Source organism: Eufriesea mexicana, unplaced genomic scaffold (assembly GCF_001483705.2).
Source record: "Eufriesea mexicana isolate 0111107269 unplaced genomic scaffold, ASM148370v2 scaffold2977, whole genome shotgun sequence".
NCBI lineage: Eukaryota > Metazoa > Arthropoda > Insecta > Hymenoptera > Apidae > Eufriesea > Eufriesea mexicana.
The window spans coordinates 347,388-373,412 of NW_016911052.1; the positions used below are offsets into that span (position 1 = coordinate 347,388).

At 37.2% G+C, this 26,025-nt stretch overlaps 2 protein-coding genes across 3 annotated transcripts; one reads left to right on the top strand and one right to left on the bottom strand.

Moving 5' to 3' along the window:
- The first annotated feature begins 8,999 nt into the window (after positions 1 to 8,999).
- Positions 9,000 to 19,828, top strand: LOC108550801 (kinetochore protein NDC80 homolog). The gene is made up of 11 exons (XM_017904665.1): positions 9,000 to 9,075; positions 12,704 to 12,930; positions 13,563 to 13,612; positions 14,565 to 14,669; positions 14,750 to 14,945; positions 17,824 to 18,161; positions 18,636 to 18,804; positions 18,894 to 18,968; positions 19,044 to 19,193; positions 19,477 to 19,641; positions 19,700 to 19,828. The coding sequence occupies exons 1-11, from the start codon at positions 9,000 to 9,002 to the stop codon at positions 19,826 to 19,828; spliced, it is 1,680 nt and encodes a 559-aa protein (XP_017760154.1).
- Positions 19,829 to 20,278: 450 nt separating this feature from the next.
- LOC108550817 (uncharacterized) lies at positions 20,279 to 25,780 on the bottom strand. Of its 2 annotated transcripts, none has more exons than XM_017904691.1 (2): positions 25,417 to 25,780; positions 20,279 to 21,731 (listed from the first exon to the last, which is right to left on the bottom strand). In XM_017904691.1, the coding sequence occupies exon 2, from the start codon at positions 21,719 to 21,721 to the stop codon at positions 20,279 to 20,281; it is 1,443 nt and encodes a 480-aa protein (XP_017760180.1). In that variant the 5' UTR covers positions 21,722 to 21,731; positions 25,417 to 25,780. The 2 variants fall into 2 exon arrangements, 1 of the variants encoding a protein (XP_017760180.1); XR_001890442.1 differs by lacking the exon at positions 20,279 to 21,731 and adding an exon at positions 24,502 to 24,550.
- Positions 25,781 to 26,025: the final 245 nt, after the last annotated feature.

Here is a 26,025-nt window from a genome sequence, read left to right on the forward strand (position 1 = left end):
TCCCGACGAGAGTAAATGAAAAGAATAAAGAAAAAATTCATCCGAGGAAAGAAATACCAGCCATCGATAAATTTCCCGCGCCACCTATCAAGTCGCTACACTAACGATGCCTGTACGTTCCTCTTCACCCGTTAACTCGCAAGCGTCGCGAGAGTTTATCGAACTTTCGGCGCAGACGTCGGTCGCGCCGCGATTCGATGTGTGTTCGCTCGCGTTTTCTTTACGAAACGAACGGAATGCATAAGTATTTCCGGTGGTGTTCCAAGCCGCACAGGGAGGATTCCCGATGCGACTTCCGGCTGCGAGGCGAGCTAGTGTCCCTAATTACCGTGTCGGTTCATGAATACGATTGCCGCGCGACGCGGCTCGCCGCGGCACGGAAGCTAGCGTGGCGTCACCGGTTGTTACTCCGCTCATGAATTTATGTATCTGCATTCTCGAACGCGGTTCGAGGCACCCCGATGCAGAAGAAGACGAGGACGCGGTAGAAGAAGAAGGATCTTCCTTTCTCCGGTCTGTAGCCGCTTCCTTTTACCCTTTGGCACGCCTCGGTGCCCTCGAACGATGTCGCGGATTCGTGGAGACCGGATGAACACGACGGTTGCTCGTTGCTTTATGCACGATGGTCCACGTCGCTGGAATTGTTCGGTGAGATGGAAAACCTGTGAGCCATTTCAGTTTCCAATCGTTGTAACATCAAGTATCGATTGTGAAATAGAATTTAAGTTCGTAATTAGGCTCGTAAAAGATGGCGGACAAGTAAAGAATAGAGGTTAGGTTCGAAATTGTTCGGTGAAATGGAACACTTATGCACCATTTCAATTCCGAATCGTAGTACCATCAAGTATCCACTGTGGGGTAGAATTTTAGTTCATAATTAGGCTCGTAAAAGATGGCGGACAAGTAAAGATTAGAGGTTAGGTTCGGAATTGTTCGATAAAATAGAAAACCTGTGCGGCATTTAAGTTTCGAATCGTAATACCATCAAGTATCGACTGTGAAATAGAATTTAAATTCGTGATTAGGCTCGTAAAAAATGGCGGATAGGTAAAGAATAGAGGTTAAGTTCGAAATTATAAAGAAAGAATTAATCACGTAACGAAATTTAATTCCGATACCGTAAAATTGCGAAATTGGACGTTGGCTTTATATAATCACCTGTAATTTGGAGGTTATATGGTCGCCTAAGTTAAAATCATTCGAATGTACTGATAATTAATATCATTTCCAGTGAAAAGCTTGACAGTTTGATATCAATAATTCGAGAATTACAAATTAGCAAGTATAGTACGAATCGGTGATTAAATTATTCGTCATTACATACCATACCGTATCATATAATTTAACAGACACTATAATAATTTAATTTGCTTCAGTTCAATTTAAAAATTCCATTACTTTAGATACGGTAAGTTTGCGATGAGGAGAGTTTCACTTCGTATCATTTCCTTGGCGTGTCAGATAATTTCGCCTTTCGATGCGTATAGGTTATGTTGCCGATGAATCGAGTCGCGTATAAGGACTATCGCAGGCTGGAGAAGCGCTCGTACACACGCGGACACAACTCGGCCAGACGTACAGAGCGTATTATATGGGTGGAAGCCAATTATTCGTGCAGCTGACCCTGAAGGCAATGATAACTGCGGGCGGCACATAATTTTGAGCACCACGAGCCTGCCGCGGCAGTACGTAACTCTGCCGGTCTTATAATGAAGATATAACCGAGCCGACTGCCGAGACATCTTTACGTCCGAGAATGCATGGCTTGTTACTCGCTTATGATGCCGGGGACTGCGATACGCGCCTGTTCCTGTCCTTCGGCTCGTTCGATGTTCTTGCACCTCGCCAGTGGCGACACCAGCGGCGATCCCTTCTCCTCGCTCGGTTTCGGTAGTTTCCCAAGTAATTCCCTCGTACAGCCGTTCGATGCGCTGCATTCGAAGTTTCAAGTGTCGGCTAAGGTTAGGTTGTTACTGCCGCGAATGACAGGTGAATGTTAGCCTGACGCATATGAAGCATCGTATCCTCGAATAACACTTTAACCACACAGTTTCCTTACGATATTACGTATCTGATCAAAATAATTTCCACGTAATTCTGCCTACTTTCTTCAACCATTCAGAAACTGTATTATTACGGCGTTGTAAATGTGATCGGTATTAAAGTAAATAAACGGTGGCCCAAAATTCACGCAAGATTTGAATTTTCCGTCATTTGCGGGTTATTAAAAGTGGAACGCTACACGGATGAACGAGGTGTCTTCGTTGTTTCGAGCAATATTTTAAGAATAACGGAAGTTTGTTTGATTTCTGTCGAAATTACTTCTTGCCTGAGTTTTGGAACACCCTTTACATAGAATTACGCATACGTACTGCGTTTACAGCTTCTTCGTCTCGAGATTATTTATTCGTTCAAATATTTTTGGAAAATGGCGAAAGTGTGACGATGTCATTTTCTGATATTCTTTTCAATTTCTATAAATATTAAATTCTGTTTTTTAGAAACAATCCTGTCACTTTGTCAGACTTCGAGATCATCACAAAAGATCCCTTTAATATTTAATTAATTAGAGTAGTTTGAATATTTGTATTACAAATTTGCCCAGTGTTTAAGACACGTATTACCAGAAGTTTCCCTTTCTTTAACGCAGTTAAACAAATCCACGGTCGAAAATTGACCACATCGTGCTGGTAAGTTAACCTCAAAAAACGTACAAACGATACGTTACATGCACCAACGCGATATTTAATTTTTCCCCATGCAGGACTGCCAGCATCGCGTCTCTGACGAACGTACGACGGGATTTTTTCGTTTTTCATATTTCCATCCTCTGTTCCCGCGGCAGGACGCGAATTATTATGGGATCGCGTGCGCAACGCGACGGGCTGACGAGAGGGATGATTAACGGTTACGCGGGCTCAGTTTTCCAAAGACAATTATTTAACTCGTCAATATTGAACAGCGTTCAATTAGAGGCGAATTGAAATGAACACCACGGAACACGCTTCGAGCGGCCGCCGACGCTGATACAGCGATACCACGTTGCTTTTAAATCCCCATACACGAGGTTCGCGATCCGTAAATGAAAATCTGTCGGCGGAACGCGTGGAATATTGAATAGCATTTATTCGTCCGAAGGGATATCCGCGTTGAAAACGGGGACGCAATTCTTGTATTTCCGTTTTCTATATATTTTTCCCCGTGTATTTTTTATCCCCGATTATTTTCGTTCCGCGGCATGTTTGCTGGAATCCTACCTCGTGTGAAGATCAGGTTCATGGAGGAGGAAATTGGATAAATTCCGGTAAATTAACCATTTGCACTCGACAGGTGACCTTCAGTCATCATTTCATAAAATTTGCAAGATCGATATTCACCCTTCTCACTCGAGAGGTTTGTTTTAATGCTATAACTTAAATAATGGATGATGATAATTATATTAAAAACATCGAAATAAAATTATTCTATTCGTTCGTTTCTCACGCAAATTCACCATTTTCTTGTTTTAATTTTAGCATAAAGAGTATCAGTGAGCTTATGAAAATCTAAGAAGAGTTACGAATTGCATCTTCACAACGAAGTCTTCGAATGCAAAGGGTTAATTGCAGCGTGGCGAAGACAGCGTTGGTGTAATTATTGATGCCTTCTTCTCAGTATGCCGAATCCTTACGGTGTGCAATAAGGCGCAGTTTGTCTTGTACATACACTTTATTACACGATTCGATGAGTTGTATGAGTGATTTGTGCATGTATTGTATCGTCTCCGCCTTCTGCCGTTTTACGTCTTGTCTTACGTCTTCGACTTCTCGTTTTGTCTCCTAACTATCATCTCGATGTGTTCTATTTGACTTCCAAAAACCGTCTGATGTTTTCTGTATGACTTCTCCAAGTCGTCGTCTAGTCTTGTCTAGTCTAGGTTTGCGATGATTGGTGGATAGTAATTGTAGGTGAAGGAAGAAATAGAGTTTTTGATCGGACAGGGAGTTTTAGCAGGACTTTGGATTAGCAGAGGGAAACTGTCTCAAAACTATCGTTCAGTTTTAAGATTTATAGATACGTCTATTTAGCGTTTCAGCAGGTCAGTCGCACGTGCGACTCTTGGGTCTGTTGGTCCGGTCCCAAGTACTGCTGTCCATAGTCCTCGTCTTTAATTTATAATTTCTTAATCCTCAAGAAGGACGGTTAGGCACGTCTTCCATGTATTATTTCCGTCGCAACATTGATTAATATATCAAATTTAACGAACGATGTCTCAATAGTGCTGACACCCACGTGATATGAATCGCACGTTAAATGAATTTACCAAATGTCCATTGGACAAATTGTAAAGTTCTATATAATTATGTAGGATACCAAAAGAAATCGCGAATCGGCTATTGCCAACAAAAACAAATTGTAAACCGATCGATATCTTCTAGAAGCAAATCGAAAAGTTATTCTATATAACAAAATTAAGTTGCGTGACTCCTCTACGGGGAGGTGAAGCGTAGGTTAAGGAAAGCATGAAAGCGTGGTCCTTGACAACCAAAACAGAGTCCTTTGAAATCGGTTGTGACCAGCGCAAGCGTGAGTCGCTTGGTGTTGGAAAGAGAGTTTTAAAAGAGCGAGTCTTTGTGTGTTTTCGTTATCTTGGTGTTCTTTCCCTGAGTTAAATCAGTTTACGAGTTTTGAGTTTGCGTTATCGTGTTCTTGTTCTTTCATGAATTTTCGGTGTCTCAAGACCAGTTTCGCCATCCTACATATTATATATTATATACTGTGGTACTATATATTGTTATATTATATACTGTTTATATGTTATAACTAGGCAATATTATCCTTCACGTAATGTCACTTACATCGAAACGAGTATAGCGTTATACTCGTTTCGATATCGAGTAATCGCACCCAAACTCCTCGTCGTGGTGACCGACAGTCCGTCCAAGGGTTGAATCCCGGACTCGTCTCATAGACCACGCGGTCAATTTTCGCACAGTCGCGTGTTTCCTTCGTCTCCGGTTCCCTCCCCCGCGCGGTTTCTCTTTTCCTTTTTTCTCATCCCGTCCTCGCTGCCCGGCCAACAACCCAACAACCTGACGGCTGCGCGTAAAATTGGCCGGAACGCATTTTTCCATTAGGCCGGTACTCGAGCCACGTTACAAATTATAGGTGTACTCTTATTGGAGAGCCCGATGAAACGAGGGAACCGATACGCGCTCGCTGTTTTCCTCCCTCTGTGCTGCTCTGGACAACCCATGGACCCGGCTCGCGATCGTCGCGCTGATCACCGCCGCTGAAAACGCTGCTCACGCTGGATTTCGAGCGAAATTAACCACGGATCGAAGAAATTAATCATGGGTACAGCTGATGATTTAAGATCCGTGATTAATTCCGTGGACAACAAGAGTCGATGACAAAATCGAATGACAATTCTCAGCGTACAATTTGCACTAGTTCCGAGAAAGAACAGTTAAAAATTATTTATTAAAAATGTAATATCATTCGTAATTCAGGTTAACAATTTGGATTTAAATGTTTCATTTCGATATCAGCTTTGGTAATACCAGAAAAGTACTGGAGTACTAGAAAAAGTAATTTTGACAGAAAGCAAACAAACCTTCGTTATTTTAAAAATATTGTTCAACAATGAAGACGCGTTGTTCTTCGTGCAGACGCCATTTTTAGTAACCCTGAACTGTCAGCTGTCACACTGTATTTTTTCTTTTGTTGATAACACTTTACCCCACAAATGGCGCGAAATTCAAATCTTGCGTGAATTTTGAGACACCCTTTATTTTATGGATATAAGCATATCTGTAATTATATCACCAGTAATCGTTTAAGTGTAATTGAAATAATTATAAACTCAGTTATCTCTTATTACACGCTTCGTGTATTTATCGAATGTCAGATTAAAATTCGTCAATTTCAAATTCGTCCTGCCAGCATGTTGCTGACTGTCAAACTGCCAAATAGCCAAGAAATAGGATTATTCGCGACAATGAGGGGTATTCTGGACAACCACGAATCAGACGGAATAAGTTTTCAAATTAACCTATAAATCAACATGTTCTGCACTCTATTATTGGCAATAATAAAAGCAGTGAAAACCTCTGAAATACGCACGAGTTTCATAATTCCTGCACGAGATGGCACGAGTCGCTTCGCATTCGTAATAGATGTGCCGAGCAGCATCAGTGAACGACGAATGGACGTAACATAACCAAACATAACGTAACAAAATGGTAAAAGTAGCCGCGGGCCATCGAGCCGGGTCGTTAGAGACACACCCATGGAAAATACGGGCTCTCGCGAGCCGCTTGACATTAAAATCACATTTGCCGCTTTTCCACGGAATCCACGGGGCTCGCTTATTCATCGATTACGACCGCCTCGACTCGTGATGTGTCCGCCACGGCATTAAATGTAATTTAACGGCGACATTTACGCCGCCTATAAGTGATTTCATTGCATCCCTGACGGATTGCGCGCCATCTAATTCAATCGTGCTTCTCTTCCCTGCGGTATCGCGTAATGCCACCTGCGATTAAAGTAATTCGAGGTTCGATTTTATAGGGACACGGTTAATTGATCGGTCTGAGCCACCAGTGCTGCTCGATTGAACTATTTTTATTCACTAGGCTATTACTATGGAAGCTGATTTTCTTTCTTGTCATTAGACACCGTTGCCGAACACTGTTATATGAATTTAGGTTAGGAAATATGGCGCATATTTCCTAACAGCCTGTATTTTCGAATATTTCGTGTTCTATGGAATATTCTGTTTGTTTGAAAGGTATGTGTTTAGAAAAACACACGTATTTGGTAAAATGCTTACTTCAAAAACAGGAGCACGTTTACTTTGGAATTCCTAACCTAGCTTTTCCTGCTAGAATTTTCTGAACTCTCTGAACTACCTAATAATCCGAATGTCGTCTAAATTAGATAATTATATTATATATAATTCATTTATAATTTGTTATATTTTGCTTTTTACATTTATATGTAAATTATATGTAAAGAAAGGAACTAAAAACTCATTCGAGTCAAAAAGAGTCAAAACCCATTCGCCATCTTGCGTGCACTACCTTACCGACATATATATGACTCTCGTCTAACCTCAAAACCATTCCCCAATTTCTTCCCCGCACAAGAAGAAGCGTTCACTTTTTGTTTTCTTTTTACGATTAATAAACCATCCCTGTTAATGCGTGCCATAACGCAATTTCGCTTTTACGTCGACGCCAAAAACGCACAGCGCGTAATCCGTTAATGACACCAAATGAAAATATGAACGTTCTCGGAGGGAGGTTTAAGAGGCAAGAGCCAAGCCGTGTACTGCCATCCCGGTGCCACCGATTCCCGAGGGAGTTCCCGCATTAAAACGCTAACGATCTTGAGGGCAGATTCCCAGCTGGACGAAGTACGACGCGTCGTTAGGGGGCACCGTCGCGTTAATGACGGAATCATTCCGTCCCCTTTTTTCCCGCCGCGATTCGGCTCCTTTTCCGATAAAACTTCTTGCCAGTGATCGCACCCTATTGTCTTGGCTAAAAGGATTCGACGATAAACGTCGACGAGTCGCGAAATTAGCCGCGGTGTCGCGTTTTAGGTTAGAAATTTTCTTGCTCGTTCGCGGGGCGCACGCGTTAATGGTCCCACTGATTCATGGAGACTCTTAATTATTCCGATAGGGATACTTGGCTGACTGTAACTGTATGAAAGTATGAAAGTCTGAGTCACTCTGGAAATTAATACATTCGATGAAGCTGTGGATGGTTGATGTATTGTATGCTAAATTGTTACATGGAAGAGGTATATACATCATCGGAAATGTCAGTATCGTGGTCGTAATGACAGTTTGCACCCCAGTTGTACATACTACTGTGAAGACATTCGTAATGTGCATTAGGACTTCATAAGTCCTGCAGTCTGAAATGCATAGTCTTATCATTCGTACATGCACAGTGTGTGCAAGTATGTGGTAGTGCTATAATTTTAAGGGTAAATTGCTATTTGATTTTATTTTTGACAATGAAAGGATAGGAAATTTATGTAAGTGTCAAATTTGTTCAAAATGTTCAAAATTCGTAACAATTAATTTTAATAATATTCGTTATTGCGTTACTGCGAATTATATATGTAGTATAACGCGAAAGAAAGAAGAAAGTAATTTTATTAAAAATTAAAAGCCTATATATTCTACGGTATTAAAAGAATTAAGGGGCTAATCTTGTAATCCGGACAATAAAAATCGACATATTTGGGATTTTTTTCTAAAGAAACTATGATACTTATTGCTATGCAGTTTTCACGCCTAGATTTATTTATACTTGAAGAACATTTCCAATTTTTTGTTGACGAAATTATTGAAAATTGTGGAAATTATATAGCCTTGGATAAATCACGTTTTTACAAACGAGATCGAATGGCTGACGTGATTTTGGACCATCTGTTTATCAGAAACGAAAAAGCCAAAAAGTATCTGAATTGGTATATACGTGGCTATAGCATGAACTATCGAAACAGCGAAATTTCGAGAATTAAAAAAATGGCAGCATCTTGAAACTTAAATATCGATTTTCTTGTACTTTTCGTCCTTTGGGCGGTAAAAAAAAATAGAAAAAAACGTCGGATTTCGAAATCCGTGGTTCACGCGATAAAGGTACATCCTCTGAATACCTCCACCAAATTTCGAGTCGATCGGTCAATTAGAACCCGAGATATCCCGTCAGCCAGTTCAAAAAATACGGTTTCGAAAAAAAGACGCTCGAAATTTCTATTACCCATTGTACATTGCCTGTAAGTCGCACTTCGAACCTCTATAACCTCGCCAATTTTACGAATTCGAACAAATCCTTTCGCACGGCCATTTTCGAGAACGTGTACTTTGAGAAAATGCAAAAACAAAAAATCGATTTTTTAAAATCGGATTACAAGAAATATCCCCGTACGATTAACCGATTATAACTTCAAAGTCGAAAGTAAATGCAGCGGTTACCGTGTTATTGTTGCAGAGTATGAAAAGAAACACGTTGAATCGGGAGCAGAGTGCCTCGTCGCTCGCTGACGCGCAAGAAACGCGCACCGTCGCAGGTTAGTGTATCTAATTACCCGTGCCGTTTTACGTCAACGATTTGCAGTGATTTACGGCGAAATTGTAGCGACGACCTTCGTCCAGCCGGCGCAGGTTCCGGGACAGGAGGGGCAAGGGTGGGGAAAGGACGGCTCGTGTGCTCGGGTGGCGGGGCGGGGAGGGGAGGGGAGAACGAATCAGCTAAGCGGTCCGCGGCTAAAAAACGCTAAAGGATTCGGTCATTTATCACGACGGTGCTGCCCCCGGGGCACCACGGGAATGAAAAGGGGAGGAATATAATCCGTTGGACAGACTAATCGTGGACTAACTATCCACATATTATCTACAATAATTTCATGCTATCGGGTCTCGTGGTGGGGAGTTCTACATCTGTACTTCATTGGAAATGGTTCGAACGGTGAAATGGGAAAATATTTTGCTAAGCGTGTTCTTATTGGTTGAGTTTAGAGGACTGTTTAATTTTGTGTGTATCTATCGATCGTTGCATTTCAAGAATTTCGATAAAATTTTGTTAATAATCGAAATATCTCGTATTAAGAGAAATATGGAACGGTCGGTATTGGTTACCGACCGAGCAATGTCATAGTTACATAATTTTAATCACGTGGTTAAAATATGTCGTCGTTTCCAGCAAATAAAAATCGTTCAGCAATTATGGTGTGCCGTGGAGACCTAACTAGGCTTAGAGAGGTTGAGAAACACTGATCAGTGATGTTAAATATATTTCAGTTTTAATTATAAGTGTGAAGATAGTTTTTTAAATAATATTTGTACAGATATTATTTATTCTCTAAGTACTTACTTCTCTCTCCAAATATTTAAAATTTTATGTAAATCGTTTTTACCAACATATATATGCACGTAATATACAAAATGACACTTTCATATAGCACGAAACACTGTACAGTCGAATCATAACCTCAATTACAATTTTGCTTTTTAAACTGAACGATTGTCAAATAATAAAGGGAGTCTCAAAATTCACGCAAGATTTGAATTTGACGCCATTTATGCAATAATGTGTTGCCAATGAAACAAAAAGCACTGCGTGACAGCTGACAGGTCAGAGTTATTAAAAATGCAGCAAAAATATTTACGATTTTTAATTAAAAATTTACTTTTTCTATCAAAGTTACTAGCGTGAATTTTGGGACACCCCACACAATCTAACCTAAACCTAACCTCATAAACTCTATTGGTTTATCTAAACCGGGCGAGAAAATGAAACCTAACCTTACATACATCTATGTATATTCATGCAACGTCGAAACAGCGGGAACAGCGTAAACCAGATCGCAACACAACGAAAAAAGGTATTTCCCTCGATTTTTTTTTTTTTTTTTTTTTTCCCTCGTTTTCAAATAAAGAAAGCCCCGAATATTCCGGCTATCAATTCAGTCTGGGATCAATTTACAGAGAGTACGCGGTGTTTTGGTCAGCGAAACGCCGGTCCCAATTCGCGGCGAGCTATTTTTGCACACTGCGGTCTGCGCAGTCTACCTGCCCGCGTAAATATACAAGCCGACCGTGCTGCAATTTTGAAGCCTGTCGCGCATAAATAAAGTGAACTCGAGCGTGGAAATTAATTAGTGTACCGACCAGGGGGCAAAGTATAGGGAAAATCCACCGGCATCGCCATTTAATTGACAAACAAATTTCATTAGTCCGTGCACGTTACACGTGTAAGCCGTTCCGTCTAATTAGCACTAGTTTATTGAACACCGTTCATCGTCGTTCCATTCCTGCATTCCTGCTACGATTTCCCGCAGTTTCCCATTTTCGACTAATTTTTTCACGTGTAACATTTCCAAGCTTCGTGAATTTTTACCCTCATACGCGAGATTGGAGGGAGCGAGATAACCTCAAAACAAAAGTCACTAGATGTAACTAGTCGGTGTCCCAAAATTTACGCGAGTAATTTTGATGGAAAACAGATTTCTAATTAAAAATTGTTAATATTTTTGCTGTATTTTTGATAACCTTAAACTGTCAGCTGTCACCTTTTCTTTTATTTTTGGTGATAATACTTTATCATACAAATGGCGCGAAATTCAAATCTTGCGTGAATTTTGGGACACATTATTCCGCTGTTCGTTTGAACACTGAAAGTTCCAATAACCATAAATTCAACAGAACGAATTAGCACGTAAATAATAATAGCTCGATATTTTTGCGACGAAACATCTGTGACGTTGAGGAAAAATTCGCCAGAGGTCGTCTCGGTAAATAAGAATCCGTCATTGATCGTTGATCGTCGGGGTTAATAGATGGACAGTCGGAGACATCTGGAGGATCGTTGCGAAACTATACGCGTCAGAGTGCGCATATAACGCCTTCAAATTACAGAGTGGTCAAGGTCCATCCATCACAACTGGGCCCATGGGACTTACGGTCTTTGCGCACCGCCCCAACGTTTAAGTCGTTAGCAATTTCCTGCACGGGACTATTTTCGACCCCAAATTCCATATGGCCCGATAATATCCGATAATACGGTCTGACCAAGCAGATTGGAGGGAGGATGTTCGTTTTGCTTCGTCGATAGTCGCGTCCGGTCGATCGTATTACCCGTCCGAGACCCGCTCTTTTGTAGAAATTTCGCGTCCGTTCAGACTGTATCTTTAGACATTGTCGATTCGCTGCTTCGCTACGATCGAGAACGCCAGGTCGCCTCCAATAACAGTAATCTCCGCAGGAAACGCCTTTGTTTAAGTAATTCGGCTCTAAAGGTTGCGTTAGCTTGCAAGCTTCCCTTTACCCGCGTGCTTCGATTCTAATTTCCTATTACCTCGTGGAAGAAGTGGAATTTTCGCTGCCCAAACGCAAACGAGTTCCGGATAAAGTAGATCTCGCGTTTAAGCCACCATTAGATTTGAGGTTATGTTGGATCACTTTATTTTACTTTTGTCGATTCCTTTACATTTTTACAATTTTCAGAATTTTACAACTGTGTATCTTTGTAGTTTTATTATCCCAAAATTCTAAACCTGGGATTCTAAAGCTTCGAAATTTCAGTGCTGTAGTATTTCGGAACTTCAAAAATTTTTAATTTTAACATTCGTAATTTAATATAATTTAATGTAGAATTTTACAATTTTAATATTGCTCACAACTCTAGAATTCTAAAGAACTTTAAAATTTCCACAATTTTGAATTTAAAGATCCTTAATTTGAATACATTACGAAATGTTACGGCCCTATCCATCATTCTATTTATAGTATACTCGTGTATGAGTGTATAAAAATATTAACTGTTCTCAAATTTTTATTTCAAATTTCTTTACGTATATAAACGTGTTCGTACAATTTTAATTCAAATATTGCATTTTGCACTTTGAAAGATATAATTTCACGCAATTGCTTGCCTTTTTTCTGCTTATTATTTCATATGAACTTATCGACGCGGCAGGTGAATTGAGCGTACTTGCGAGAGATTGCACCAGGTGGCGGTAGCACACGGGTAGCACATTGGAATCTAGTGATCAAACGCTCCTTCGATAACACTTCGAATATTTTGTTGAATATGTGTTCTATAAATCCTTCAATTTTAATGTAAAATCTATATAAAGTTGTTATTAATATATTATTAAAATTGTAACATATTTTGTGACAGATAAAAATACTTTTCAGATCAAAAGAGCAACTTGGAAACGAAAACCATTTGCACGCAAACAACCATCGAAGCTTTGCACTCGAATGAAAAATGTTCAAATGATAATAAAAAAATGACAGATGAGAATTATTTTACACCATCGTGTGTTTGTGTGAAACAAAAAAAATCGTCGGCATTCTGGTGTATCGACGAGGATCCTGCCCCTCAATGGCTCATCGAGGAAGCCCTCAACAGAGGGACTGAGGTATGCAAAGAGTATGTATATTAAAATATTGAAAAATTCTCGAACGAAAATCCCAACGATTCATCGAAACTTCCAATCGTGTGTTACTGAATTCGAAGAATTTAAGCGTTCAAAATTTATATCAGTTTTTATTAATATATCGATTATTTTTCAAGCCAGCTCTTTCATATGTTCATATAAGATTCCAGAATTTAAAACACGTGTTAGTTTCAACAGAAAATTTTATCTAATATTCTTGGAAATTATTTTTTATTTCTATAGATATAAATATAGTAAAGACATGTACATAAAATAAAAACTAAATAACTGTTAAAAATAAAATAAATAAAATAAAAATTAAAAATATCAATTATTGGAAACAAATTCTCACAGATAAGCGGGTATAATTATTAAAATCATTGAATTAAAATTATTGGGAAATATTAGCAAGGTAATTTACCTTCAGTAGTTAACTGGTAAAACAGAAATACATTCCCAGTGTTGAAACCTTCCATGAAATCTACACCGCTGTACAACTCAAATTTTCACTGAGAACAAACGACGACTTTTTTAAAACAATATCACCAGCATAGCTAATGTAATTTTTCTTTTTCTGGCCCCCCTGTCGAAATATACACGTCGAATCGAATTAGCGCATTGAGCAGCGGACAAAGGTGCAAATATCGTCGAACAAGGAGGCCGAGTGAGTTTATACAGAATACATAAAAGCGGACGTTTTTTAATCAAAAAAGTCTGGCGATTCTTTAATCAGCTAATAATTCGGAACAAATTCAAACACATGCAAATATGCCAAAATTTATGTAGTCTTGGGTTAATGAAATTTATTATACAACTATTATACAGAGTGTAGCTAAAATCGATATATGTTAAAAGTGTAGTTGACCAACATAGTGAATGAAATGAAGATTAATTAAAATATACATGGAAATGATTCCTTTTAATATACTTTATACTTGGTATATTAAAGAAATTAGTAGAAATAATTTTCTTCTATGTGCAAATAATATTTAGTTGTATCTTTACTTACATTTCATTAAAGATAATTAAATGTTATTACTTTTATACATCTGTCTTCTTACTTTTGTAAATGTTTATAAGTGATGACTAGTGACATCTTTAGGCAAAAAGTGAACTAGAATTCGGATAAGTCGATAACATTGTACAACTGGTAATGCAGTACTACGACATTACCTGTAATTTAATTTGTTTTTAAATTAACCTAGTAAAGAAATATAAATCGTACACTCGTCCAGCATTACTTATTTAAACAATCATGTCTTCCTATGATTTCATTACATTACTAATCGTTTAATATTTAGTTCATATAAACGTATGACTTACCTCGCGTGGTAATACTGAGTTGATATTACCGGTAAGTTACCGCATGCAACAAATGGTCAAATAGAATGCTGTGAATTTAGTGTAATCGTTTAATAAAAGATGACACCACTTTTTAAATATACTGAAAAAATTACAAATAAAGAAAGTCACCGAAAAAGATATTACAATTTTAATTAATCTTCATATTCCATTCAGATTTATTTAAAAGCAAAATTTATAATGATATTCTGATATAATTATAATGATACAAATACAATAACTTTTCAATACAAACAATTTCTTGTAATTATTAGATACGAGAGAATCATATTGGAACTCGAGGCAAAACTAGCACTGACAAAGGAGAAGTTCGAAGAAGCTCTAAAGGCGAAATTAATTGTGAAGGAAAAGTACAAGAAGTAAATTTGAGTAAAATATTTTATTTGTATAAATGATAATTAAAAAAATTGTTATGTATACAAATTCTTATATAATTCAGGTCTTTGGAAAATGTAAAAGCCGAAGCTCGTAAGGAAAATGAGGTACTGCAAGAAAGAATCGTTCGTATCTGTACTTCCGTTTTCGAAAATTTTGGCCCACGTTCGAATGACCGAAGAAGAAGAAGCGGTTATCAAATTAAATCTTACAGAAAATTAAAGTGTCACGAGAGGATTACGAGTAAACTACATAAAAAGGTATATAACTAGAAGACGATACATTTCAAGGTAGTTGACGTTTTTCAATTTCACGACGATGTCTTGAAATCCTGAAAATCTAAAAAGAAACAGATTAATAACAAATTAGTAGAACATAATGAAAACGAAACAAATATAAACCATAAATATCAATTAAATGGATTGAAGAACCCAACTATGAGATATAAACGTCTCAACGATGAGACATAAACAAACCAATGATGAAACATTCGAATATTACACGAAATATTCGTGTAATTATTATAAGTTTTTATTATAAGTTTACACTCTAGTTATTAGTTCTGTAATCGTGAAAAAGTAATCATTTTCTGGAAACTCTGTGCAAAACTTAAACTGATATTGTGGAATTTGTATATCGATGATGCTTCACGTAGTAAAAATGATGTCTAAATTTACAACTATCTTAATCTGTGTTAATTTATATAACAATGCATGCGTAGCTCTTAGCTTGGAATCATTTTGCAAAGATAAATCTTTGCAAAATTATTCCAATTACCAGGTCCCACCACGTGGAGGTGGCTACGCATCGAGACCCAGACATGCGCCCTAGTGGCGCAGCCTACTGGTGCTATCCATATCAAAGGTACCCTAACCTAACTTGGCGCGAATTAAGTTAAAGTGACTCTACTGACACATTATTTTATTTCGTGTCTTACAAAGGGAACTTCGATTCGATATACTGAAACTCTACTGTCGCAACGCTAAGATATTTTCAAGTTCCCATAAAAATAGGGAATGAAATATCAAACACGCGAGCAAATAGAAAATCGCGACGCGCCCGAACGAGTTCGCGATCATTCGAAAGACCGACTAGCATACGAGACGTACTCTCATGTACAAGACAACTTCATGCCTCGGCACCCTCCCGACCGAACCTAGCCCACCCAGCCACCACAGACCCTGCTATGACTTACTCGCGAACGAGAGCGATTGACGAACCAGCGAAACACCCAAAATCAAGCCGAGGGTCCCTAGCGAGGCCCTGTAGCCGGTCACGCAGGCCCCTGCCACATGGGGGAGAAATTAATCATCCCATGGGGTCTGACCGTAGGCCCATATGCAGTGTCACGGCTACAGGGCCCATACCCCGGTCGTGCACGCGCTGGTGCCCAGGACGACTAGGGCCGACAGACCCTCGGATTGATCCCAGATGAGTGCCAGCCCACCGACCACCCTAGAACCGATGCATGACAAGGGTGGCAGTGGCGAGGGTGAGTGTCGGAACAAATCGTTTGGATGACTTATGAAGCATGAAATTGTCAAGTACACGAGAGTACGTCGCGCAGGCTAGTTGGTACTTAAGGACGATCGCGATTATCGCGAGAACAATTATGTTCTGTTTGGTAATCGAGAGGGATAAGAACGGAAAGATGTGAAATAATATATTCGCTCCAAATTTGGTAGTTTACCTTTGTATAGATAGCACGCACATGAGACTTAGTCTAAGAATCTATCTTATGATTACTTAGTCTACTTAGATCTAAACACACACATCCCGCGTCATCCATTAATGTGTTTCAAACAAAGTCTTGAGGAAACTTGAGAATCCTGAGAAATCTAAAAGCTAAAACAGAATACATTATTGTTAATATAAATCTGAAAGGAAACGGATTAGTACGAGGGAAGAAAATGAATGGTAGAAACCATGAAGGTTAACCAAGTAGAAGGAACAACCCATCGATGAGATAGAAAGAAACCAACGACGAAACATCCGAATATTATACGAAATATTCGAATTCTCAAGTGAAAATAAATAGAAATGGAAAAATAAAATCTGAAGAAAGAAAAATAATTGAACCCTGAAAAGAAAAAAAAGAAAAATCTAAAAAAATTAAAAAATTATTAAGAACCCAAGGATGAGACATGAATAACCCAACGATGAAATATGAACAACCCAACGATGAGACATAAACAACCCAACGATGAGACATTCGAATATTATACGAAATATTCGAAATGTCAAATAAAAATAAATAGAAAGGAATAAATAACATCTGAAAAGAAAAAAAATAATTAAAAGCTGAAAAATAAAAAATAATTAAAAGCTGAAATAAAGAAATAATTAATACCTGAAAACAAAATAAAAATTATTAATAAATTGTTTAATGGGGTGGGGTGAGGGTAGGGTAGCCAACCCCAACCTCACTTCGACCCCCACCCCTCGCGCACAACGAAAATTTAGATGTGACACTCCCGGAGTCGAACCGACAAATGAGTTCTACTGCGTCGCGTCGCCCCTTATATAGCCGTCGATCGGCCGAACTCCCCACTCCAATCAGAAATTTTTTAACATTACCGATTCCATTATTAATTATTTTTCCGCTTTAATAGCCAATAATTTATTAATTTTTTCATTTCTATTATAAATATACATTGCGAACAATTTGTTATTAACGAAATTAATTTATTATTAACAATAAATGTAATAATTTATATACTTTTTGGGATATTCCGAACTTTACCAATTCTGTTAATTATCACTTTCCCGCTGTAATAGTGAATAATTTATAAATTTTCCACTTTGTTTATAAATTTACAGCGTGAATAATTTGTTACTAGCAATATTAATTTGTTATTAAGAATAAGTGTAATAATTTATAAACTTTATTTATGCTTTTCGAATATAAATTTATATAAATTTCCGTGATACATTTATATTAAGCATTTTTATACTTTTAGCAATTTCTTATTAACAATTTCAATTTGTTATTAATGATAAATTCGGTAATTTATACATTTTTATACAACGTAATCGACGCTCCTGTATAAGAAGTCGTAAAATCAGGCATAAAGCAAATACCAATTCTTTGCCAAACTGATACAGAGGGAGGCTTATTTCGTATTTCGCTTTTATCAGCTACGGATGGCAGTGGCGAAATCGAAGAAATTGAAACGGGAATTGGCGGCAGCTCGGAGGACTTTGAAAAACAAATTGGAGGAGCACGAGTCGATCAGTAAATGCTTTGACCAGCTGAAGCAAGATATGGAGGCCACTGAAACGAATTTGAACGATCTGATCAGCGAGAACCTTTCTTTAAGGAGGAAGATAGATGACACGAGGAACTGGCTGCAGCATACCATGGGAAAGGAACACTGCACAGCGAATTTCCGAGAGGTGTATAAAAGCAGAGAATTGACGAATCTGAAAAAGAAAATTAAGGAAGATTCGGAGACTATTGCTCAACTTAAAAACAGGTATAAAAAATAAATTGATTGGATCGTGCATCGTTGGCTCGAGGATTGGTACCTAAAGCTACGTATTCACTTGAGAGTAAAACTGTCGCGAGTTACTCTCAAATGGACACCTATTGTGGCTTTAGTGATTCGTACCTGGATATTTTCGTGATTATACGAAACAGAAATGACGCCTGATTATAATTTGATTTCTTCGATATTAACAAATTTATGAGAAATTAACTCTTTGCACTCGAGAGGTAACTCTCAGGCATCGTTTAATCAGATTCTAAAGATCGGTGTTAATTAATATACCAAATTTAAAATTAGCCAATGATGCGTAGAATGTCGAAATAAAATAATTCTACTTATTAATTTGCATACGATTTCTTATTTACCTTTATGAAAATATCCTAAACTTTATGGCAGAAAGTCTTCGAATTACTATTTTTCTGTAACGAAAAAATCACCGAGTGCAAAGGGTTAATATTTTAGATTAGCACGGTCAGAGTCAGCCAATGCCAACAAGGGGTTCTTACTGAACAGTTACAAAGGTCAATTGACAGACTTGGGTAAAGAGAAAAATCAACTTACATCTGCAATAAAGAATTTGGAAAATGAAATTGGCAATATTCGTAGCAGTAACTCGCAGCTAAGAGCAAAAGTACATATTTTTGACAAAATTGTTAAGCATGATTAACACTTAACACTTTGCGAGTATACCTTTAATCATCCATTAATTTTTCTTGTCAGATTTCGATATTAAATGGCGAAAAGGGTAAAATACTCTCGGACATTGAAAAATCAAAAACGAACATGAAAGAGAAGGTAGAATATTGCATAATAAATTGTTTATTTATTTTCACGTACACGACAAGTCATTTAATATTTGTTTAACGCTAGATGGAAACACAATGTGCCAAGAAATGTGAAGAAACGATGCAACAGGAAATTGAAGTTATTAAAACTAAATACGAAGAGACTATCAAGACTATGAAAGCAAAAATGTTGATGACTAAGAACCAGAATATCGAGTATTTAAACGCTATAAAGGTATAATGAATTTGACATTATTGACAATATTTAATCTTTTAATCTTTTTAATTATATGCATAGACATTTTTTCGTACGTACAATGTTTTCAAAAATAAATAAAATTAAAAAAGAAAAATGAAAGAATAGAAAATATTACTTAATGCTTCGAGTAATGGAATATTGAACGAAGAAAATTTTATGGCACAAATTTTCAATTCGAATTAGTCCCACGTAGTTAAATTTTTATCTGTAAAGACTATAGAGACTATAAAAGAGTTTAAGAAATGTTATTTCGTATTAGGAATTTTTGAACAAACTATACGAGCATCAAGAAAATTGTGAAGCTCAGAGAACATTAAACCAAAGTGAAACGTGTGAAAGAGAAACCGAAGAAGTTATTTGTAATATTCTGAATATAACACCGAAGGAATTATCTAGGATCACTGATGCAAAACCTCAAGACTCGGTAACTTTGATTAATAATCGAAACTTTGACTCGTTTATCTACCTTTAAATCGTTACAGGTTAATTCGTGGATAACTGAACTAAATCGAATAACTACAGCAAATCACTTCTCCAAAGATTTATCGAAGTTTCTGTTAAGAAAAGTGACAAAGATGATTAAGACATATCAGAGGATCGATGGAAATTAGGATCGCATAAGTTCTTTTTAAAATTGTTTCGCTGTATATTAATAAACAAAATGTACAATACAATATCGTTTTCAATATCATTTAGAAATAAATACAGTTCGCCTTTTCTAGAGACTTAAATATGTATCATGCTATGAGAACGATTGAACCATCACCAAACTTCGTGACACCTAGCTTGGCATTTCAGTGTGAAACGAATCGAATTTATACATGTTAACGTGATACAACAACGCCTACATCTATTTAATTCCGCATTAAAATACTGTATAGTAATCATAATTACTAAAGGAAACACCAAGAACAATGATTTGATAAATAACGATAAATAGAAAAAGTAAACCAATGGTCTATAAACATTCAATAGAAAAAGACAGTAATACGTCAAAGCGAACGGTATCTAAAATTCTTTTCAAAATTCACTACTAAATTCTGAAAAAGCATATTCAGCGTTCAATTATCGCTCTGTAATTCGCTGGACCCAGTCGCATCTGACGCTTTCTGCAACTGTGCGTTTTGGAATCTCTCATATCCATTATTTTCTCCAAAAATTTTCCTTCCAGGTATTCTTTCATCGTCCTTCACACTCACTTCCGTTCCAATCTGTACAGGCCATGGTAGCTTCCCGTCATTCCTCACCGAGATCTGGTTAGCCAATTTTCTGTCGTTATTCTGGTCAAATGGGTCGTTGTTTCGAAGACTTTCTAGCGTCACCTTACGACGACTCTCCTCTTCGGAATAAGGATAAGGTCTATCCAGCAAGCTCGACCTTTTCGAGTAGTTATCATAACCGTCGTATAGATGTCTATATCGATATCTACTAGGATCAACGTTCCCAGGAATACGTTTATAACTTCCATCCCTAGAAACTGGTGTTCTAGTTCCATCGTAGGGTCTAGGGTAATTCCTCAGGTCCACAGGTTTCCTAATTATTTCTGGAAGAGTAGCGTAGTAAATGATTCTCTTGGGTTTTGGCGTGGGTCGACTTCGACCATAGAGATCCAAATCTTCGTCTCTGTATCGATCATAGTAATAAGAATAATCATTAGGAACACGCATGTAGTAGTCCCTTTCAGTCCTGTATCGATCAGGGTAGTAATAACTGTACCCACGACGATAACTTAGGGGATCGTATTCTCGATCTCTAATGGCGCTTCTGTACCATGGAATGTCATAATCATCATAACCTCTAGTAACTGGCATATCTCTGGTTTCTCTGTGTTCATAACTCCTTCTGTGTTGACTAGTTACAAAATCGGCTCGAGGAGCGTGATAACCTCTTGCATTCGGCAGATCGTCGTCGTCCATTGTTTGCTGGATCATCTGATCCAGGCCGGTTCTGTGAGGAAATTCTACGGAGAGTGGTTGAGTGGACCAGGTGTCTGGAGAGCTTAGTCGTACCTCTCGGACGTTTTTCGAGGTAGATATTTGTTCCAGCTTCGTTTCGTTCTCTGAATCGCGACGTACTCTCGATACACTATCCTTTGCTTTATCTGCAACATCCTTTGGTAACAAAATTTTTTTCTCCTTTCCTGCATCATTCCTTTCGTCGCGATTTTCATGTTGATCGCGGAAAGAATCTTCAATAATAGGTTTAAACTGGTTCAAATATTTTTGGCCGAGTACAGAGCGTTTGGATAGCAAGAGGGTGTTAGGCTCGATGGATTTCGATTGTTCAAGTTTTAGATTCTTCTGAGTTGTTTCCAGGGGATTAAGGTGGCCCACACCGCTCACGCTGCGAACTTCGAATGCAGAAGAGTCGAGCCGTGGCCACGATGGATGATTCCAATAATCGGTTGTATATGGAAGAACTTGCCATGCTTTGCCAACTCCTGCGGCGCCAATTTCCGCCACCAAAAGCAGCGACAGCGATATTTTAAGCAGAAGCAGCCGCATGATGATTTACCTGAAATTAAGGTAAAATAATTGTTACATTCTTTGTTTGAACAAAAGTTTTCGCTACTAGCGATATCGTGGTATTAGTTAAGTATTATAACCTCTTTGGCTCCTCTATATCATTAATTCGAAACCAATAATTAATTTTTTCTATCACGCACGTATTTAATATTTTTACGTAGAATATTTCAACGTAGGTATTATACGAATTTATATTTCAGAATGGAATATTCACCGGACTTAAAATGAATAAGTTGTTATTATTATTGTCATTATTGTTTCCGTATATTATACCGTCAAGTATTTCCCATTCATACATCGGTCGTTCGTTTAATACTCTGTTGGATACACAGCTTTACATACATTCACCAATGTCAGTGGAATGAACTATAAAGAAAGGAGATTAAGATTAAAAGAGACAGGAAAAAGGAAAAAAAGAAGTAATAACACATAAGGATAATTACCAGGTTAAATGAAATATGAATGTGGAGGAAAATTTTAACCAAACTCTAGCGACACCATGAAAGCCAGGTGAGAGACGTTTAATGACCGTTCCGTCCGGTAAATTCGCGCGGTCAGATGAAATCGTGTCCCCGACCGCGCCGCCAATTCCCCATAACAAATATAATTTCCCAGCCATTTCCGCGGCATTATACGTCGAGTTCCGGGCAACACGTAAATCCGGTCGCGCGATTGTTCACTCCACTACATTTACCATAGCATCCTCCTGCGAAATCGAGCTAGAATTCGACTCGTCGATACGCGTGCGCGCGCAGGCACAAGAAGAGTTCAATGCACTAGCGCCGCCAGTTGATTCCGCTTACGAAACATATGATAACAATGGAATCTGTCAAAAATTATTATTACGACCTTTTTCAACGATTACTATTATAGATCAGCGTGACAAAAAGTGCCTTTTCGTAATCTAAATTGGGAAACAGTATAGAAATTGTGTTTTAATATTTTTGCATATTTCTTGAAACGAATACTCTTACGAAAGCTGATTTGTACGAAACCTTGCACTGTTTGTAGTAAATATCACAATAAAGTAGTTGAACGCTGTTCTCAAATATTTATGGGAACTTGAACTTCATAATTGGAGAAAACTGCCTACTATCCTGTTTTTAAAAATTTGTTTTCATGACATTGTACGAAATATTTTAATCTCTACAATGAGTTTTTGCTTGTTTATTACCTGTTTATGTCATAAAATGCTTGCAGAGGAAACACTTGGACATGATAAACAACATAAACAGTACTTACAAAAGATATACACATAGGTATATAATTTTAAAATTGCAGTACAATATATTACATAAACAATCTATTATATAAATTATTTTAATGATATTCTAGTAGTTATTTAATTTTGTTATTATTTACATGGTATTTACAGAGGTATACTGTTTGGAACATGTTTCACTTGTAATTATCCATCTCAATAACATCAATCTTCTGCACTATGGATATTCCAACGATAAAAGAGAAAAAGGAAGAGAAAAGAAACGGCAAACAAGAGTTACTGGAACCTTGATCTTAAATTTGCGTCTTTCGACAACCATGAGACCGGATCTCTTAAGCGATAATGAGTCGGCCGTGAAATCAACGTATCTTTTTACCTTAATCGGTAAGAATCGGTTCATGGGTTCGTGAACCGCGTTGAATGAAACGCTACATATGAAGCACGATGGGGTTTTGCCCGGCTGTTGCACGGTTAAGAACAAGGCGAACAACACTGTTGCGGCGATGAAAAGACGACAAAAAAAAGTGATGAGGAAACAAAGGATGGAACGTTTCGACATAGCGGAACAAATCTTTGGCAGGAAGATCTCCTCCGTTAGCATCGACTCCGTACACTTACACTCGGTATTTTACAGTTATCCTTGCGGACCGCTTTAATTTGCAACTACATTTCGAGCCTTTCTGAACAGGTTTCTTGCAGTATCCCGGCAGGACATTTCCTTTACTGAATCTGTTATAACGTATTTCATAACATGAATATATTGTAAAAGTGTTGTAAGATTATTGTAAGGACAAAAGGACAAAACAGAAGCCTTACTTGGAAAGTGAAGGAACGAAGAAGGTGACATTGAATATTGTGGTCAATATGTTCACTCCATATATCCCAACCCTGAACAGTGCTTACTTTTAAGATACATATTCATGAAATACCAACTGAAGTCTGGAATAAAATTTTGAAAAGAATTTTCTGAAAAGAGATTTAGAAAAGTACGTGTATAAAATTTTATAATGTCAAAATAGATATTAAATAATTTTAAAAAAAGTAGAAATATATAGAATACATAACAGCAGGTTTGTACATTTTCAGGAAAGTCATCTACGGTGTTGGCACCTTATGCAATCCATATAATCTATATTTGGTAGACCCAAAATTACAAAGTGGTAAAATTGACCAAAGGCAAAAGTCCTGAGTATTGGAATAGCAGTTTGAAATGTAAAATGGAAAAGCTGAGCTTCTCTCGGTCAACTTGATGCTTGTTTCCTTGAAATTGCATTGTCAATGTCAACTCGCAATTGCTTGTTTTCTTGTCATATGATATTGAATATAATTATACGTTGTTACTTTAAATTATAGATATATTGCGACTGCAATATAATGTTTTAATTTGCTATATCGGTGTTTCGATCCGATTGACCATCCATGTACCGGTGAACAGTAATTAACCGGTTTCGCTATGAGATTTCGACGTAGAAACTGCATAACGGATAAGTAAGGAGCTCCGTGACAAGACAAGAATACAATTATAATTCAATTTCTGGTGATTTATTGAATACTGAAGCAAAGAGTGGGACAGGTGATCGAGGATACTGAAAAAATTAATTATGGTTCTATTACACGTGACAAATTAGATATTAGATTTTAATATATTATGGGTTTATAAAAACGTATGAAATATTATGATCATTTTCAGAAATTCTTAAAAGATGTTTCTGCAGAGTTTAAAAAAATTATAAATTTAATTTTGTTAACTTATAATTATGATATAAATAAATATAATAACTAATAATTGCAACTTTAATCAAAAATATCAATTGTCAAACAATTTTTTGTACCTTCAATAATTGAAATAATTATGTATTTAATAATAAAATTGAAAATATACCTGCTTCGAACAATTATATAAATAAAAATATAAATTCAAGATTAATAACTTAATTTTTCAAGACTATGAATCTATTATTGAATATTCAGTCATTGTTCATTTTAAACCATAATGTCTAACAATATAAATTTTGGCATCCAAATTTTGATTAATTACTTATACAGATATTAAGAATCATGTTATTGAAATTATCTAGATAATATAATCATCTAATGCTCGGCAATAATTAAATTAAAAAAATTTTGTTTTCCTTTCGCTTTTATTTATTGATGTACATCTTGACACGTTTAATACGTTTCGTAAGATATCTCAAATTTCTTTTGTGTATCTCAACGTTTCCAGTGCATATAAAACAAACACTAATACTTGTGACATAAACTAAAAATCGCGCGAAAACTATGCATGTCTCTCACTCACTAATGTTCACGAATGCAAGTTAAAAATTCCAATCCTCGATAAATTATGATATTTAAAAAATACAGTTTTTAATATATTTAAAATACAATTTTTAAATGTATAATAGTGTATGATTGAAACATTCTAACCACAATTTAAAAAAAGTAGATTCACCTGAATTCCAAAGCGTGACCGGTTTCCAAATGTCGTTGACTGTCCAGTGTTACCACGCTTACTACGGTCCACGAACTACGGCTTCCCGGTTTACACCGGCTTCGTATCTACATACCGCGTACTGTTGTCGCTGCTAAAACATGCTTACCCCTCTACTCGTGGACTTAACTACCGTTCTCAATTGGTCGCCGTTTTTAACTGTAGTTCTTGTACCGAAAGATAGGTAAATGGCTTCCTCTTTTTTCTGCGCGGCAACAGGATCAAAGACGATCATTTAATGAAGTTTATCAGAACGGGTACAGTAATGCATTACTGTACTGATCGTCTATAGGACGTCAAGAGGTAAAGTTCTTGTTATTGTTCAACTGAGTGATAATGAAGTTAAAAAACATTAAAGTAAATGATAGAAGCAAGGAAAATTCGGAAGAAAATTTCGACGAATAATCAACCAATCAAATCTATCGTCATTTCGTGGCGAGATTAAGGATACATAAACACACTCACACAGTAAGCTTTAAGAGCTACTACACATGAACAAAGAAGAAAGTAGTGGGAGTGGCTCACCCACCTGTTTGTCATCTGCGCACACGGAGATGCGCATTAATATTA

What these genes read in the sequence shown, in the direction of transcription:
- LOC108550817 (XM_017904691.1), bottom strand. Translation starts at nt 21,721, where the DNA reads ATGCGGCTGCTTCTGCTTAAAATATCGCTGTCGCTGCTTTTGGTGGCG.
- LOC108550801 (XM_017904665.1), top strand. Translation starts at nt 9,000, where the DNA reads ATGAAAAGAAACACGTTGAATCGGGAGCAGAGTGCCTCGTCGCTCGCT. An exon ending in AGAAACGCGCACCGTCGCAG is followed by an intron (nt 9,076 to 12,703) that starts GTTAGTGTATCT and finishes AATACTTTTCAG; the next exon opens with ATCAAAAGAGCAACTTGGAA. An exon ending in CCCTCAACAGAGGGACTGAG is followed by an intron (nt 12,931 to 13,562) that starts GTATGCAAAGAG and finishes GAATCGAATTAG; the next exon opens with CGCATTGAGCAGCGGACAAA.